Below are 18,194 nucleotides of genomic sequence, written 5' to 3'. Positions count from 1 at the left end.
AACTTCATTCTTGTCTAAAACTTTTGTATATATTATAAACTATATTCATTTATTTATATTTTCATAAAATATCATAAGCTTACAAAAATTTAATCAGAATATATATCTTATTTTGCAAGAGCTACATAAAAAAATCTCAAGAAAAATTTGAAGAAAAAATAATCTTAATATAATTAGTACAGAAATGCTTACCGTTTAATGTTCAACGTCGTTTCGTCATTAGTTACTAGGCTTTGGAAGAGCGCGACTTTCCAAATGCACGCGGCCGTTGGAGAAAGATCAATTGAGCGAGTTAAAACTTTTAATTATTAAGAATTAATAAGAATTTAATTATTAGTTAAGATATATTACATAAAGAATCATCTTAATCAATTATATATCATATTATAATTATAATTGAAGTAAGTATATGAAATAGTTATATATACATTTTTATCAAATAAAGTAGAAAGGATTAAAATTTTTATTAGATAAAGTAGAAAGGATTTAAAGTAGAAAGGATTTTAATTTTTTAAATCGTTTAGATTTTGTTGGTTTTAGTTTTTCTTTTAGCAGTTTTCTTTTTATTATTTTATTTTTTAGAAAGAAAATAGGGGTATGGATGTTATTTGAAGTTATACTAATGCTATTTCCATAAAAGGGTTATTAATACTTTGAAACTTCTGTGATGCTATTAACTATTTTTGTTCTTTTTTAGAAAATTTAGAAAAATAAATTAAAATTTTGTGCCAACACTGACAACGCATGTCACATGTTAATGTATGTAAAGGTTAAATTTTGTTATGAGGATTACAGTTCTTATGAAAAAAAACAAAAAAAAAAACAGAAGAAGGTAAAGAGTATTGTTTGTAAATATATAATTTTTGTTTGCATATATGCTCTTTTGATATGTATGTGGTAATAAGTGCTTTATAGTTGTTTTATCAATGTGTTTTTAAAATAATGTAAAGTTGTACAATAATGTAAAGTGTTTTTATTGTTTGTGTATGTGTTAATATGTGTTATGTAATTTTTTTAAAAATGTGTTTAAATATGTATATAAGGTGTATATTTAACCTTATATACATATTTAAACGCATTTATTGTGTTTATAGTTGGTACATATGTTTATATTATATTGTTTCCGTGTTTTCAAAGTGCTGTGATTTGGTAAACGTGTAGAGCAAGGTTTGTCAACTTTGCCAGCCAAGTGATGTACTTTTAACAGAGGGTTACACAATAGTGTTTAGTGTCAAACTGTTACTGCTTTAGGTCTAGCTGTTTTCAAGCCTTTATTATTAAAGATTATTCTAAAAATACATAATAATGTATTTTAATAACATTTTGCGTTATGTTGTTATTTATGTTTTGTTATATATGAATGTTACCTTACTTAAGTTATATTATAGATACATATTATATTAACTTATGGTGTGTGCTATTGTTGTGTGTTTGTTGCTGTGAAGTTTTTTTTGTTATCTTTTGAGTTAAAGACATTTGGCTTATCTTCATGTTGGTGTCTATTGTTAAAAATGGTAAATAGGTAATTTTTTTAAAAATCACTGCTTTTAATCATTCACTAAAAGCCAATACAAATTATTTTGCCATATATACAATTTGTTTTATCTCAATTTAATTTTTTGTCTTTAGTGCTGTTTACTACATGATTTTGCTATGAATATTTTTGAATCATGATGTTCCAACATAAATTATTTTGTAAAAGCTAACATGAAATAATAGTATTTTGCAACTACTATTCTGGTAAATCACTACAGCTTTTCTCTATAATGTACACTAATTTTCATTTTTGTATTTAATATTTTTCTTATTTACTTACTTATTCATTACATTTTTTATTTCAGATTTATCAGATGATGTATTTATGTGGAATAGAAGAACGTAATATTGTAAAGTTTTGTAAATTTTTTTAAAACGTTTATTAACAATTTTATTTGAAGAAATACTATAAGCTTGCAAAAAAGGGTTCACAACGTTTTTTTTTTAATTTTTCTTTGTTAGCAGTATCATAATATAATTCCTACAGAAATTCTTAACGTTTAATAATCAACGTCGTTTCGTCATTAGTTCCTACGCTTTGAATTAATTACTAGGCTTTGAAAGAGCGTGTTCTGTAAATGCACGCGGTCATTAGAGTAAGATCTTTTAAGCGAGTTAAAAATTTTTTACTTTTGGAATTTAATTATTAGTTTAGATATATAACATAAAGAATCATATGAAGATAAATAACCATTGTTAAGATCATAAGATCATATTATAATTGAAGTAAATATAAGAAATAGTTATATATACATTTTTATTAGATAAAGTAGAAAGGATTTAAGTTTTTATTAGATAAAGTAGGAAGAATTTAAAGTAGAAAGGATTTTAATTTTTTAAATTGTTTATATTTTGTTTGTTTTAGTTTTTCTTTTTGCAGTTTTGTTTTTATTATTTTATTTTTTAGAAAGAAAATAGGGGTATGAATGTTATTTAAAGTTATACTAATGCTTTTGTTCTACAAAATGCACATTTCCACAAAATGGTTATTACTACATTGAAATTTCTGTGATGCTATTAACTATTTTTCTTCTTTTTTAGAAAATTTAGAAAAGTAAATTAAACTTTTGTGCCAACACTGATATGGCGTGTTACATGTTATTGTATGTAAAAGTTAAATTTTGTTATGAGGATTACAGTTCTTATGAAGAAAAAAAAGAAGGTAAAGAGTATTGTTTGTAAATATATATTTTGAATCTTTTTAAATTTTCTCGCATCATTTTTAAAATTTTTGTTTGCACACATTTAATGTTTGCATATATGCTTTTTTGATATGTATGTGTATGTGGTAATAAGTGCTTTATAGTTTTTTTATCAATGTGTTTTTATAATAATGTTTTTATAATAATGTATAGTGTTTTGTTACTGTTTGTGTATGTGTTAATAAGTGTTATATAATTGTTTTAAAAATGTGTTTAAATATGTATAAAAGGAATATATTTAACCTTGTATACATATTTAAACACATTTATTGTGTTTATAGTTGGTACATATGTTTATATTATGTTGTTACTGTGTTTTCAAAGTGCTGCGACTTGGTAAACATCTACCTGAAAATTAATTATTGTATTTTAGAGAAAAAGCAGAACAAATGGCTTTAGATCGTGCAGCTCAACGTTATACGCACCTAACGGCATGGTTTAAGTTGAATACTGAAAATGAAAGAGCACATTGCTATTCTTATGTAAACATTCCTTATCACTTCATATTTGATGATAAACATTGTAATTGAAAGGTTAGACAATGGGGTGGTAATAAGGTGATAGTTAGAATGTATAAAGTTAATCTAACATGATAATTGTTTTTTCTTAAACTGTTACTTTTGCAAGCAAAAGGAGCAACATCTTGGGAGGATGTGCGTACTGTTAATGGTATTGTCCTTGAAACGTTTCGTGAAGCATGTGTTTTAAAAGAATTGTTGCTAGATGACACTGAATGGCAGAATACTCCTTCTGAGGCGGTTTTAACACGTACGCCAAAGTAAATTAGACAGTTGTTTTCAATTATTTTGACCTTTTGTGAACCTGACAATCCTTTACAACTCTGGAATACATAAAATTTTTTTATGATGGAAGATTTCATTCACCACTCAGTCCCACTTCTAATAGCTGAACAAGCTACTCTTCATAAAATTGAAAAGATTATTAATCAAAGTGGTATAATGCTGACTGATTACAATCTGTCTGTTATTGATGAGTTTATTGGCTTAAATCTAGAAAATTTTGATGAAAATGTTCAACAACTGATATAGTAGAATTGCGTATAAACACAACCAGCTACAATAGTAGAATTGTGTGTAAAATGTTCTTTGCATTGACAACGGGTGCAGAAGTTTGCATTAACTGAAAATATGAGATTACAAGATGGGGAAGGTGAATTTTCCCAATGGCTACTAAAACTTGGGAATGGAACAATACCTGTCAAAGAGGAGGATCCTTTTGCATTGATATACAAAATTAGTGCATTATTAGAGAAAATGAATCAGTTGTTGAAATGAGTTTTGGAGATACTTATCAAAATGATTATTCTAAACGCGTGATTTTAACACCAACTAATGTTGATTCATTATCAATGAAGGATTGCTTGAATGTCTGCCGGGTGAAGTCAAAATTTATTTAAGTGCTGATCAAATTGATACTGTTGACCTTAATGAAAGAAATAATTTTCCTGTTGAGTTTTTGAACAGCTTAACTCCTTCAGGCATGCTACCTCATTGTTAAAAATTGAAAACTGGTTGTGTAGTTTTGCTACTTAGAAATTTAGATCTCAAAGCTGGGTTATGTAATGGTACTCGAACGAAAGTTTGTGCTCTTCAAATTAATTATATTGATGCAGAGGTTTTGACAGGTGTTTGTGGTGGTAAATTGGTTTTTGTTCCTCAAATTCAGTTGGCTCCATCAGATTCTAATTTAACTTTTGTTCTGAAACGTTGTCAGTTTCCTGTCAAATTGGCTTATTCAATGACAATTGATAAATGTCAAGGTCAAACATTTGATAGAGTTGGGGTATATCTCAAAAAACCGTGTTTCTCTATATGTTGCATGTTCAAGAACAAGGGCATTAAATAGTTTGTTTTTCAAATTTGATAAACATCTCATTCAAGCTATGGTAGGTGAAAAGTGTTACACAAATAATGTTATATTTTTTTTATTACTTTAATACTTTTTTCATAGTTTTTGATAAATATACCTGTCATTTAATATGTTTATATGTGTTATATGAAACCATATTTGTTTATAGCTGTATATATGTTTAAATTATGTTGTTTCCATGTTTTCAAAGTGGTTTGAGTTGGCATTATATTGAGCAAGATTGATAACCTTGCCAGCCAAGCGGTGTACTTATAGCAGAGGTGTTACTTGGCAGCATTTAGTGTCAGGCGGTGTTACTGCTTTAGAGCTAGGTTGTGTTGTCTAGCCTTTTTTTAATTATTCTGGAAACACAATAAGGTCTGTTAAAGTTTATCGTAATGTGTATGGGAGAGTTTGCAACCTTGATCTTTAAATCTAAGGTGTCTTCATGTCCTAAATTTGAAGTAATTGAAAAACTAATATTGAACATAAAAACAAATAAACATTTCTGTAGTTATATGTTAAAAGATAAATATATAGTTAAGTTTAAATTGGTTTTCTACTTTTGCCTTTGATATTTCAATTTGGTTTGTTATTTTCGCTGGATTTTAGGATCAAGAGTGTAAATATTCTGTTGTTATGTGTTATTGTTGTGATCAGAGTTGTTATCTGTCCAATATGTCCAAGACAAATTTTCTTCCGACATAAAATATGTCCAAAATAATTTTCTGCCAACTTACGTTGACATAACATTATGTCTGAGACATTTTCTACCGACAAATTATGTCAGAAATATTTTTCTGCGAACTTACTTTGACATAATTTTATGTCTGAGACATTTTCTGCTGACATAAATTATGTCAGAAACATTTTTCTGTCCACTATTTTGACATAACTTTATCCCTGAGACATTTTCTGCCGACATAAATTATGTCAGAAACATTTTTCTGTCCACATATTTTGACATAACTTTATATCTGAGACATTTTCTGCCGACATAAATTATGTCAGAAATATTTTCTATCCACATATTTTGACATAACTTCATGTCTGAGACATTTGCTGTTTCTTATTTTAGAAGAAAAAATCGTACAACTTTATTGCTCATTTCAGATTAATTTGACGAGTAAAACAAAAGTCTCGATTTCCCCTTATTAGAATGTAAAAACTTAGTCTCAAACTTAGTTTTTATTACTGAATGTGGTTTTTATTATATGGCGTCCTGTGCCACATTAGAAATTATGTTAAGTAGAAAGAAAAGTAGAACTTGTAAAGGTTCGAACCATTTACAGTATAAATTCGACGATCTAATCGTCTACAACATAATAAAAATAGAAAATAACTCTTTGTCAGAATATTTAATTCCGTTCCAGGATAGGTCGAATAATTTATGGTCGAAGCAAACCTTATTAAAAATTTAATTTTTCACCAGCGCGGCGTTTCAGGTTAAAATAGAGTAACCATAGGACAACCGACAATTTCAAGCAGCGGTTAGAATGCAATTTTTAGCCGTAAGAAAATCTCTGGCCAAAATTTATCTTTTAATTTAACCGAACCGAACTCAAACAAATTAACTGGCAATTAAATGCCTTAGAATCAAATATTTATGTGTCTGCTCTCTTCAATCAAACCACATGGCATTATAGGTTGCTACTATTTGGAAAATTGGCATTTTTATTTTATCCAATGGTACTTTATGGCCTTTTACCTTTATTTTGGCATTTTGACACAGAAAAATTTAAGTTTTTGAAAAAGTATTTATTTTGGAAAAAAAGTTGAAATTAATTTTTGCCCCTCAAGAATTTTTAAGGATAATAAAAAACACCTTTTGACTTCCGATCCGAAGATTAACTAGTTGATTTCATTGATGAAATTTGTTCAAAATAAAGTGACGGAATTATTTTGAAACAGCCGCGATATGAAAAAGGGCATTATTATGGCATTTTACATTCACGCTTTTGGCATTTCACGTGTAAAAAATGTTGGCAACACTGAATTTAATTGTCAATTAAAACGACTAAAATATGACGACTTGGAATGCTCGCTTCCACGTTTGAGACATTAAAACAATTTTCCTAGCCGCATTAAAAAAACTCTTGCTGTTGGAGCCTTTTGATCTAAATGCTAATTCAGTTGTAGCATTTTATATCACGGCCGTTTTAATCATAATTCTACTCTCAAAACATGCATGGCATATAGAGAGCTTGAGGATTTTTTTGCAGTATAATCGCCTGTACTCCTTTGTATATACCGGACATGTTCGCTCCATTGTCATATCCTTGACCTCTGCAGTTTTTGAGATCGATTCCATTTTGTTCTAAGACGTCCATAATAAGCTTGGCAATGTCAGCACCTATCTTTTTTTTAAATAAACATGAAAAAAAAAATTATTTATATTCGGCTTCGTGCGCCCCTGTCGACCTGGCGCCCGGGACAAAACAACCTAGTAGACCCCCCCCCTCACGGCGGCCCTGGGTCTGATAGCTTTGTACGAGCTCAGAGTTCACATGAAGTTTTTTTTTTTTTTTTTTTTTCAGTTTTACATTTTATTAGTCGTAATATAATAAAGTCCGTGATATATGTTCTCGTAATACATCAAAATCCGAGATATATGCTTTCGTGATGCAATAAAATCCGTGATATATAGACTAATTTAAATAAAAACTTGGTATCTGATAGAATTTCTAATGATCTTGTCGCCAGAAACATAAAAAGTTATAATAGAATATAACTTAAGCCATTGATAGATATAGACAAATAAAAATGACAAAATACAAAAAACAAAAGAGCGTGTTTATACAAATTTCTTAATTTTAAAAGTATTTCAACATATTGTCATTAAAGAGAATGAATTTTTTAAATTTCTTTTTAAAGACTGGGAAGGTAATTGATAAATCAAAATTAGGTAAAAGAATTTTGTTCCAGAGATTGGGTGCACGATAAGCTATACAGAACTGATTGAATTTTGTTCGACAAAAGGGTTCAAAGAGTGAGTTATCATTTCGTAGTGTATACTTATTTTTTGTTTTTAAGGTAATAAAATCTTTAAAAACGTGTAAGGACGGATTGATTTTACATTGAAACATAAAGCATAATATTTTATATACATTCACTTCATAAATGTTAAGTACTTTTATATTTTTGAATAAAAACTTTGAATGCGTAAATCGATTTTCAAAACAAACTAAGCGTATCGCGTGTTTCTGACGACGGTAAAGAGTACGCAACATACTTTTACTTGTACTTCCCCAAGCAATATTTGCATAGTTAATATAACTATGTATAAATGAGTAATAGAGTTGGATTAAAATGGTTTTGTTTAAATGATTTCTTGACTTATAGAGGACTCCTATATTTTTAGAAACCTTTGTACAAATGTAGTCAATATGTGGTTTCCATGTAACATTCTCATCAAGATAAATGCCAAGAAAACTAATAAAAGTTTCCTTTTTTATTTCTAGTTTTCAATAAGAATTTTTGGCATGGTTGTTGGTAAAAAACGTTTTTTAGAAATAGGGTGAAATAGAATGTATTTCGTTTTATCAAGGTTTAAGGTCAATTTGTTACATTTAAACCACTCAGATACGCATTTAAGTTCTTTGTTCATATCAGAAAACAGCTCATTAATATTACTGTTTGATAAGAGCAAATTTGTATCATCAGCAAACATAATACTCCGAAGATTAGCTGCTTTGCTAAAATCATTAATATAAATTAAAAACATAAGAGGACCAAGAATAGAGCCTTGTGGAACACCGCAGGTTATTTCAGTATAGTCACTTTGAAGGCCATCATTATAGGTAAGAAATTGCTTTCTATTTGAAAAGTAACTATGAAACCATTTTAGCATGTTGTTTTTGATTCCATAGCACCATGTAACAACATTTTTGTTTATGTTAATTTTTTAATGTTTCTTACATAATTTTTGTATGCTGATTTCAGTGGTACCATTGGTTTTTCTCTATCATCAAGATTTCCTGAGAAAAAGCATAAAGTATATTTCGGAGTTTTCGTATATGTGTAATGCAATTAAAACATTATATATATATGCTGATTTTAACTATATTCGTGTGTTTATTTTCAGTTTAACTAATTACAACTGTTACATGAAGTGGTGAATATGTCTAGTAGATCCTGCAAGCTTTGTCCTGACTCATTCTGTTATGTTTGTGGTTACTATATTAGTCCAACACAAGCTAAACATAAGATTGTCAGTGGTACAAAATTCTTTACTGCATATCATGCTTATTTTGGCATGGCTATGGGAGATCAGGACAAATCGTGGGCACCACACTACAGTTGTGGTAGCTGCAGATCAACTCTGGAAGGATGGCTGCGTGGAATCCGAAAGTCAATGCCCTTTGCGATTCCGAGAATATGGAGAGAACCGACGAACCATCATGATGACTGCTTTTTCTGCATTGTTGACATTTCAAAGTATAAAAAACCGAAAGATAGGCTGACTCTAGTTTATCCAAGTACACCATCTTCTATTGGACCAGTTCCACACAGTGATGAATTGCCTGTTCCTACTCCACCTCAATCCGAAGAAGCAGCTGCATATCATTCTGAAGTAGACTCACCGGATGAACTCAATGATGACTGTGATTTCAGGGAACCGAATGATTCACCTCATTTCCCTATCCAACAAGAACTTGATGACTTAGTACGAGATTTAGGTCTCACTAAATCAAATGCAGAACTTCTGACATCACGTTTGAAAGAATGGAATTTATTAGATCCAAGCTGCAGAACCTCGAAATACCGAAAAAGACATGAAACATTCGCATACTTTTATGTAGTATCAGAATCACTGTGCTATTGTCATGACGTTCGTGGTCTTTTCAATGACATTGGCATTGTTCACAATCCTGAAGAGTGGAGATTATTCATTGACAGCTCAACAAGAAGTCTAAAGGCAGTTTTGCTCCATAACGGAAACCGATTTCCTTCGATTCCAGTAGCTCATTCCGTTCATCTAAAGGAAGACTATAAGAACGTGAAGTTGTTGCTTGAGAAAATCAACTACGACAGTTACAAGTGGGATGTATGTGGAGACTTTAAGATGCTAGCATTTCTTCTCGGTCTGCAAGGAGGATACACAAAGTACTCGTGTTTTCTTTGTTTATGGGATAGCAGGGCTGCAAACCAGCACTTCACAAGACGTGAGTGGCCAGTGAGAGAACATTTACAGCCTGGTTCGCACAATGTTATTAATCAATCTCTGATACCTGTTGAAAAGATCTTACTACCACCCCTTCACATTAAACTTGGTCTTATCAAACAATTTGTCAAAGCATTAAACCCAGATAGTGCAGCATTCCAGCATATTCGGCAGATGTTTCCAAAGGTGTCAGATGCAAAAATTTCAGCAGGTATATTCGTTGGTCCACAGATTAAAGTTATGTTGGCATGTAAGGAGCTTGAGGACAAAATGTCTGCTGTTGAAAAAGAAGCATGGACTGCATTTAGACATGTTGTTCATAGCTTTTTAGGCAACAATAAGAGTGATAACTACAAAGAGATAGTGGAAAACTTAATTGTACGGTACGCAGATATGAAATGCAGAATGTCAATAAAGCTGCATTACCTGCATTCACACTTGGAATTTTTCAGACCAAATTTGGGTGATGTGAGTGAAGAGCACGGGGAACGTTTCCATCAGGATATTCTTGCAATGGAGAAAAGATACCAGGGCAGATGGGATGCAGCTATGATGGGTGACTACATCTGGTGTTTGATACGCGATGACGAGAAACTTCATAAAAGAAAACCTCGTTCTACTGTTCACTTTTAGTGTTTTTTGAGATTGTGAGAGACTGTTACAATACAATATAATGTAACATGATTGCAAAACGATTTATATTAATTATATGTTTAATTGATTTTTTTTTTTTTTTTATGACCAAACGATTGATGCAATAAAAAATCCAATGTCATATTCAGACTCAGCATACTCAAATTAATTAAGAAACATCAAAAAACTTTGATAAACAGAAATTTTTTTTTTTTTTGTTACATTGTGTTATCTTATAAAGTGTGGATAAAATTTTTAAAAGGTTTTTTTACCTTTGATATTCTTTTTTGCTCTGTCTTCATTTGAAATTCCTGAGTTAAAAAAAGGTTTTTTAGTAACATTTTAAGTAAATCACCAGGGAATGCAAATAATTGGCAAAATATAAAAATAAGTAGTTAAAACTTGAGAAGTAAATAAAAAAAAACCTCAGCATGCCACTTTAGATTATCAACTCCATAAAAGTAGAGAATTTCATCACCAACACAAATGTCTTTCAAAGCAAATAAACATAAATGAGGAACATCACAATGCAAAATCTTTTTCATGTATGCATTTGCAAAGTATTTTGAGTCATTAACATAACGTCCTAAGTATTCATTGTATGGAGTTGCATCAATGCTAAATAAAATTTTTTGTTTTAAAAGAATATCAATATAAATAAAGAAAACATAAAATTTAGATGAATTTTAGAATAAAAATTAGTTAAGTACCAGTATTCAGAATTTTTGTGTAAAAAGTCATTAACATAACTGCCAGCATTTGTTTCTTTGTATAACTTTTCTTTATTTTCCAGTGTGCTTTTTGCAACGAAATCCCCCCTATATTCTACTATGAATTCTCCTTTTTTTAAGCTTTTGCATGCAAACACTCCAAAACCTATACAAGTAAAACCATATATGATATCTGTTATGTAATATTTCATTCTGATATTATTTTTTTTACATTAGAAAGTTTGTAGAAATATATTTTCTGACAAGTTTTCTGACCTTTTGTTTGGTTAATAAATTCTCTTTTTAAATAACTTGGATCTTCCTTTAATGAAATATAGTGCTTTGCTGCCTCAATTGGAGAAAGTCGTTTTCTCTAAAATTATAATTTTTAATCACTGAGTTTCTCCTAAAAAATTGGCTTGCTATTTACAATATAAAAACATAGGACAGTCAAAATGTTGTTTTTTTTTCCCTCTGGATTTATATGAATAAAATTCTGCAGCAAAAGTAAATTTTAATATAAAGTTTATTATAATTATTGTAATACATATTTTAATTATTATAAATATTATAATGATAATTACTAAAGTCTAAGTTATATAAATGCTCTTTGTTGTTATGATTGTTGAGTTAGTAACCTAATGGGTTTGTTACCTGACATTTATTTACTATCTTCTCTTCATGATATGGCTGAATGCTACTTGATACCTATAATTGTATTTTTGAAATAGTTAGGAAGAAAGTTGTGTGCTATTGAAGGGTTATTTTCAGAACTACTTCTTTAAAAGTGAATTACTCAAAAGTCTGTAGAAGTTGCAAGTTTTCTTGCTTGCATGTTCTATTTAAAAAAAAAACAAACCTGCAATGTTGATGTATTTATGTCACATGCTTGAATTGGTGCACCCTAATTTAATATAAGTATTTATAATGAACTGTGTTAAATAACATTTGGAATATTGTACTACTCTTGTTACTCTCACATTGCATGAAATAAATTTTCAGAAGTTTTATTTTTAGCCTAGTATAAAGGTGGGCGTGGTAGTCAATTTTTAATGAATAGGTATGTGAGGATGCATATTAAAAAAACAACTTTTGAATTAAATAAATTACAAGTTTGCAATAAAAATGTTTGTTAATGCTATAGCTAAAACATGAAAGGTCACCTACCATGACAGATGTTATTATACTTGACACTGTTTCTCTCCACTAAAAAAATGTTTTTAATGAGCTTGTTATATATATCTTTAGTATATTTTTATATCTAAATTTCAAAGTGAAAGTGAAATTAAAGCTTTTCTTTTTTTATTACCTCAGATATGGTTGGTCTAGCTGTTGGATTGTCTTGCCATATAGTCTCGATCAGGTTAGTAACTTTAACCACATTAATTGTATTTTCCGTATATAAACCGGTAATGTGGCTTATGTTTGGTCGTTTTCCAGATTTGATTGCATCAAGCAAAAGTATATCTTTAAACAATGGTATAACACCATGCCATGCTGTGGAAAAACTGCTAAAAAGCTCGAATGCAGTTATTGCAAGAGCGTACATATCGGATTTTTTGTTTGGAGATTCCACCTCACAATTACACAGTTCAGGACTTGTGTAGGCAAGGGTCATTCCTTGATTGTTGGGCTTCGTCATATTACATGTAACTGTTGCTTTTATATCAACAAAGTCATCAAAGTCGCTGACTTTTAAAGTTACATTGTACTGATGCCCTGTCACTAAAAAGTTTGAAAGCTTGATATCTCTATGAACTATATTGTGTTCGTGCAAATATTCAATTCCTTCTGACATTTGTAAAAGAAAATCTAATCTTTGTTGAAATAAAAAAATTTTCTCTTCATTTAGGAGATCAATGAGCTGAGACAGATTATTGACTTCCATTTGTTCAATATTAGTGGCGCATAATTCAAAAAACAAAGCGGTTGGCCTTACAGAATAACCTAGAAAGTTTACAACATTTTTATGTTGTAGTTTTTTTAATTTTGTTGCAATTAGCAATGTTTTTCTTTGAGAAAATTGGGTTTTAATCAACTTCACGGCCGTTTGTTTGTTTCCTAAGCTATACTTGAAGACTGAAGCTGATGTTCCTTCACCTATTTTGGAAACCAAGTTTATAGGCATATCAAATACTTCATAGTTTTTTATGCAGTCCGTTTCAGCAACATCTTTTACAAGCTGTAATATAAATCAGTAATAATAACGTTTAAAGTTTAATTATGCTAAATTTATAAATTAGTGACGTAACAACTTATGATGAGATAGTAGTGAATGCTGCGCTGAATTTTTGAAAATATTAGTGATCCAAAACCTTTATTATCTTAGATTTTCTTGTCAGGTATTACCAGATTTATAATTACTCAGTTGATTATTAATCAGTTAAGTAATGTTAAAAATTTGATAAGTAATGAAATTTAATAATATCTGATTATCCAAGAAATTTTATCTATATAATAATACTGTATTAAAAAGTAAATTTGCTTACCGTAGAACTCATTTTCAATAGTCCTCAGAACTTCGGAAAACAGTTAAAAATATTTCTAAATATAAAGTTTTAAGTTAATGTTGCTTTTGATGTGGCATGTATAATTTTAAAGTAGAAAAAACATTAATTTCTCTACTTCTTAATGTAAAACCATGTTAAGCAGATGTTTAGTTGTTTATTATACTTTATTTTAATTTTGTTCACTGTACTAATAAACCAAGAGAGCGTGTTTATGACAGTAATGATAAATAAAATTTTTTGTTAGTTTTATTTATTTTTGTAAGTAATCCAGTCAACTACGTTAAATTACAGGTGAATAAAAAATTTTACATCTCTTTAAAAAATTTTCCAAAGTTTGAAACTTATAAGAAATTCAAATTATATGCCATGAAATTCGGTTTCCAAATTTGCACATTACAGTAGCTAATGAAGAAATTAGGCAAAATTTATAATGAGATCCATAAACATTTTTTAAAAACTCAACAAGTGTTTTTTTTAACGCTCAAGCTTCAATGTTTAACTGAAATCCACGTCTATTTTTTATTATAAACACTTGTTTTTGAAAACATTTCCAATTATTTGAAAGGTGATAGTAAATATAGAATAAACATAACTTAAAAATGGGTTTCATTTATAACTAGGTAATCTCAACTTGGGTTACCTTTATTACTGTTCTAAGATTCTTGATATTAAGTTACAGTAATTTTGAAATACTCCTTAAAAAATCAAGAGACAATTCGCGAGGTTAGAATTATTTTGTTTTATCTCCCGTTTTAAAAGTTGGGAGAAAATGAGTTGTTAATTTTAGTTAGCAATAATAACTTTTAAAACACGCTTTATTTTACACATTTTTTTCTAAATAATTTGCTTAAACAAATTATTTAAAGCATAAGTTGTTGTTGTTTTTTTTTAAATTACAGCTAAAACTTTAAACAATTTTTACTTTAAGAAAAAATCAAAAACTTTCTCCCAACGTTTAAACATGGAGATAGAGCAAAATTATTATAACCTCGCGAATTTTCTAACACAAAACTTTTAAAAATAAGAAATACCTTTCTATCTCTTACTCTTCACACTCTTCTTCGGTCACATATGCCTTTTGATATCTCCTAAAGGCTATTTAAACGTTTTCAAGGAGTCAATTTCACGTTTTTAAAATGAGAATTAAAGTAAATCGGAAACATTTTGAAAAGAATGAAGTCAAATTCCAGTGATGGATAGAAACCAACTTCTAAGTTTACCGACTTATTAAGCAGATGAATTATTAAATTAACGACTTTTAAACTTCATAACAACTTTTTAACAGTAAAAGGTTACTCGAAAGGTATTAGAGTCTTTGTTTGCTTTTCTTTTGTTAACCCGTTCTTAATTTATTTACTTCTACTTAATTGTTCTTAAATCCAATTTCCACTTTCACTCTTAATTAGGTTAAAAATCTGATTTCACTTCCTCAAACTGTTATGCAAAATATCATTAGTTAAATTTAAGTTTTCTGGTTCGGAAACTAAGTGTTACTAACAACTGCCTTATTTTTAATATCGCAAATATTATTCCTTTGTGAGCTTTTTTAAAAGTGTTGTTATTCTTCAGTAGTATCTTTGAGAAGTCATTCGATATCTCAATTTAAAATTCTTTCTTGAACTTTACTAGTTAGTTTACTGTTACAAGAATCAACAGTTTAGAAAATCTGGAAGCAAGTACTAAAAGATGATAATTTACCCACAACATTTTCACTACTCAAAAATATATAATACTGCATTCATTTCTTATAGATGACTTTAAGTCTGCGAAGTTCTTTACCTTTTAGTAAAATTGCGGAACAGCCATAAATTAACTCTTCTTGTCATTCATAATTATGAGGCAGACTTTTACTTCAGTTTCTGAAATAAAAGCGTTTTATATTTTTAAATTACGAATAATTGCATCTTTTTTAGTTCGTTGTAATTTATCTAGTCACAATTATGTAAGAACAAATAGAAAAACGCACAAAATGTTTCAATTGTTTAACAGTTGGTTTATACATAATCGTAACACTTTGCAACTTGAATCTAATCGTTGGTTACAGGAGTGTAACAATTTATCTCGCTGCGCATGTTTACGAGTGAACGCCGACTACTAAAACTCATAAATTATTGTCAAAAAACTATTCTTCTTTAAACCCTTATATATTCGTCGAATTGATTGGTCTTCGTTAATTCTACCGAAAATCGAAATAGGTTTTTTTCCATAATTTGTAACAAGTTATTAGGTTTCATCAATAGTAACTCGTTCTTTCGAGAAATGTTTCTTATTAATCACAAGAATTACAGATGACGAATGAAATTTTTTAGCGTTTCTCTCCTTGTAAAAAAACTGCTGCTAAAGTTGAACTCGGCACTGATATTGGGTCACACTTTGAAACTATATTTTTAAACAAATGCAAATAAAAATCAAATAGCACGAGAAGTTTGGAAACCCATGGAAAATACTGAAGGTTATATTCACTGTTTTAAGTTTGGCAAATTAGCAAATTCGAGTTCACGTTGAGCACACGAACACTGAGAACAAACTATTTTTGCAAAGATTTTTAGTTCATTACAAAAGCTGTAAAAAGTTTCATTTTAGTAATTAAATTTATCTTTAATTTAATTTTTTAATATGAACTAGAAATATAAAAGTTCTTGGAATCTTTTCCATTTTATATTTTTAGTTTTAAAAAAAGATTGAAGGTATTGATATTCTATAGAAGGTATTGATATTCTACTGTAGGAGCGCGACACGAAAAGACATAGCTGCTTGTACAGTAGCAAATAAAATCCTGGAATTGATAGTTAGCTTTTTCTATACATAAATAAAAAAAATCCGAAAGAGGAAATTAGCTTCCCGTAAAAATAAAAATTTAATAAATCTGGAAATCTGTATGTGCGGAAGCCGCTGTAATCAATTCTGATGGAATATTAATAAAAATTTAGCATAGTTAAATGTATAAAAGCATTCACTTAAACTATTACGGCTACAAACAAAACAAAACTTAAGTTTTTTGTTGTGAAAAGTAAAACTTAAATATAAAAAACTCATTTATCATAAAAATGTGACCTATGGAAAATACTGAAGGTTACATTCACTGTTTTAAGTTTGGCAAATTAGCAAATTCAAATTCACGTTGAGTACACGAACACTGAGAACAAACTATTTTTGCAAAGATTTTTAGTTCATTATAAAAGCTGTAAAAAGTTTCATTTTAGTAACTAAATTTATTTGTAATTTAATTTTTTAATATGAATTAGGAATATAAAAGTTCTTGGGATGTTTTCCATTTTATATTTTTAGTTTTAAAAAAGTTATGTTAACTCGACTTAGATGTTTTTTTTATGACAGCGCTAAAAAAGTTGACACAAGCGCCTTATTAGTATTGTTGTACCTATTTTTGTTTAAGTTGTTCCTATTGTTAGTATTACTGTTTCTAAAATTTATTAATATTATTTTGTTATTATTATTATTATTATTATTATTATTATTATTATTATTATTATTATTATTATTATTATTATTATTATTATTATTATTATTATTATTATTATTATTATTATTATTATTATTATTATTATTATTATTATTATTATTATTATTATTATTATTATTATTATTATTATTATTATTATTATTATTGTTATTACATTTATTATCAGCGTTATAACATAGCATAATACTCATGACAAAACACACTACTCATAACAAAACAACATTAATTTGTTAATGACGTTTTAGTGATTTAATTTACCTAAGAGTTTTGTTAAGTGTATTGTAAACTCTGGAAAACTTAAATTTCTTAGCTATAAGAAATATGGAAGCATTAAATTAAATTTTTTCCTTCTTTTTTTGAAGCTTAGCATGATTTTGAGTCCATTTTAGGGAGTATATTACAGATACCGTTATTTTTTTCTCTTAATGTCTTTTCGAAAGATAATAGAATATATTGAAGTTAGCATTCATGGGCGCCGGCAGGCAAGGGCAAGAGGGGGCAGTTGCCCCCTCCTGGAAAAACAAAATAACAAACTTAATATTCATAAAATTTCTTTTAACTGTTAACTTTAACTCATTTATAGTTTACTCATTTTAATGTAAACTACTACCGTTTAAAATCAAATATTACTATCAAATGCAATGACTTCCACGATGGCGGAAGCTTTTTTATAAAGGCATATTTTATGTTTTAAAAAAAAGATATTTGAATGAAAGTTTAAAAAAATATATGATAGAAAAAGATCATAGAAAAATAAAAAAGGAATAAATAGAAAAAACAATAGATAAAGGAGAAGTATAGAAAACAAAAAAAAGAGAGGAAATAATAACAATAATAAAAAGAAATCGAATTACAATAACAAAGTTCTTACACAAACAAATAAACTTCGAACTAACGAAGAAAGATGTCAATGTGTCAGTTTCATTTACTTTTTTATGCTGTTGTTTTTTTGTTTGTTGGCAAAATGTTTCTTGTATGTATTGTATTTCTATTTATTTATTTTTTCCAATTTATTGTGCTATATTCATTTTAATAATACTATTACCTTGTGTTTTTTGCTTGCTAAATGTTAATTATTATAATTATATA

General features: G+C 28.6%; 1 protein-coding gene and 1 long non-coding RNA gene across 3 annotated transcripts; one reads left to right on the top strand and one right to left on the bottom strand.

The window, feature by feature from the left end:
* Positions 1–8,479: 8,479 nt before the first annotated feature.
* Positions 8,480–15,053, bottom strand: LOC149880744 (uncharacterized). Of its 2 annotated transcripts, XM_090069812.1 has the most exons (10): positions 14,656–15,053; positions 13,604–13,658; positions 12,424–13,296; positions 12,282–12,320; positions 11,974–12,018; positions 11,769–11,822; positions 11,391–11,487; positions 11,115–11,280; positions 10,830–11,022; positions 8,480–10,715 (listed from the first exon to the last, which is right to left on the bottom strand). In XM_090069812.1, exons 2-10 carry the CDS (start codon positions 13,613–13,615, stop codon positions 10,638–10,640), a joined length of 1,557 nt encoding a protein of 518 aa, XP_089925938.1. In that variant the 5' UTR covers positions 13,616–13,658; positions 14,656–15,053; the 3' UTR covers positions 8,480–10,637. The 2 variants fall into 2 exon arrangements, with proteins under 2 accessions (XP_089925938.1, XP_089925937.1); XM_090069811.1 differs by lacking the exon at positions 14,656–15,053 and having other exon boundaries at positions 13,604–13,973.
* On the top strand, positions 11,202–13,106 carry LOC149880745 (uncharacterized). Its single transcript, XR_016446010.1, has 3 exons — positions 11,202–12,174; positions 12,429–12,477; positions 12,967–13,106. It is a non-coding gene; the product is annotated as an uncharacterized LOC149880745 (long non-coding RNA).
* Positions 15,054–18,194: the final 3,141 nt, after the last annotated feature.

Source organism: Hydra viridissima, unplaced genomic scaffold, assembly GCF_058129835.1.
Source record: "Hydra viridissima isolate aposymbiotic clone 2 unplaced genomic scaffold, HvirCarnegie_v1 scaffold_12, whole genome shotgun sequence".
Classification (NCBI taxonomy): Eukaryota; Metazoa; Cnidaria; class Hydrozoa; order Anthoathecata; family Hydridae; genus Hydra; species Hydra viridissima.
This window is presented reverse-complemented; position numbering and strand designations above follow the sequence as displayed.

Coding starts and splice junctions, on each gene's coding strand:
- LOC149880744 (XM_090069812.1), bottom strand. Junction 12,321..12,423: donor CTAGACCAACCATATCTGAG/GTAATAAAAAAA, acceptor ACATTTTTTTAG/TGGAGAGAAACAGTGTCAAG. Junction 11,023..11,114: donor CACAAAAATTCTGAATACTG/GTACTTAACTAA, acceptor AATTTTATTTAG/CATTGATGCAACTCCATACA.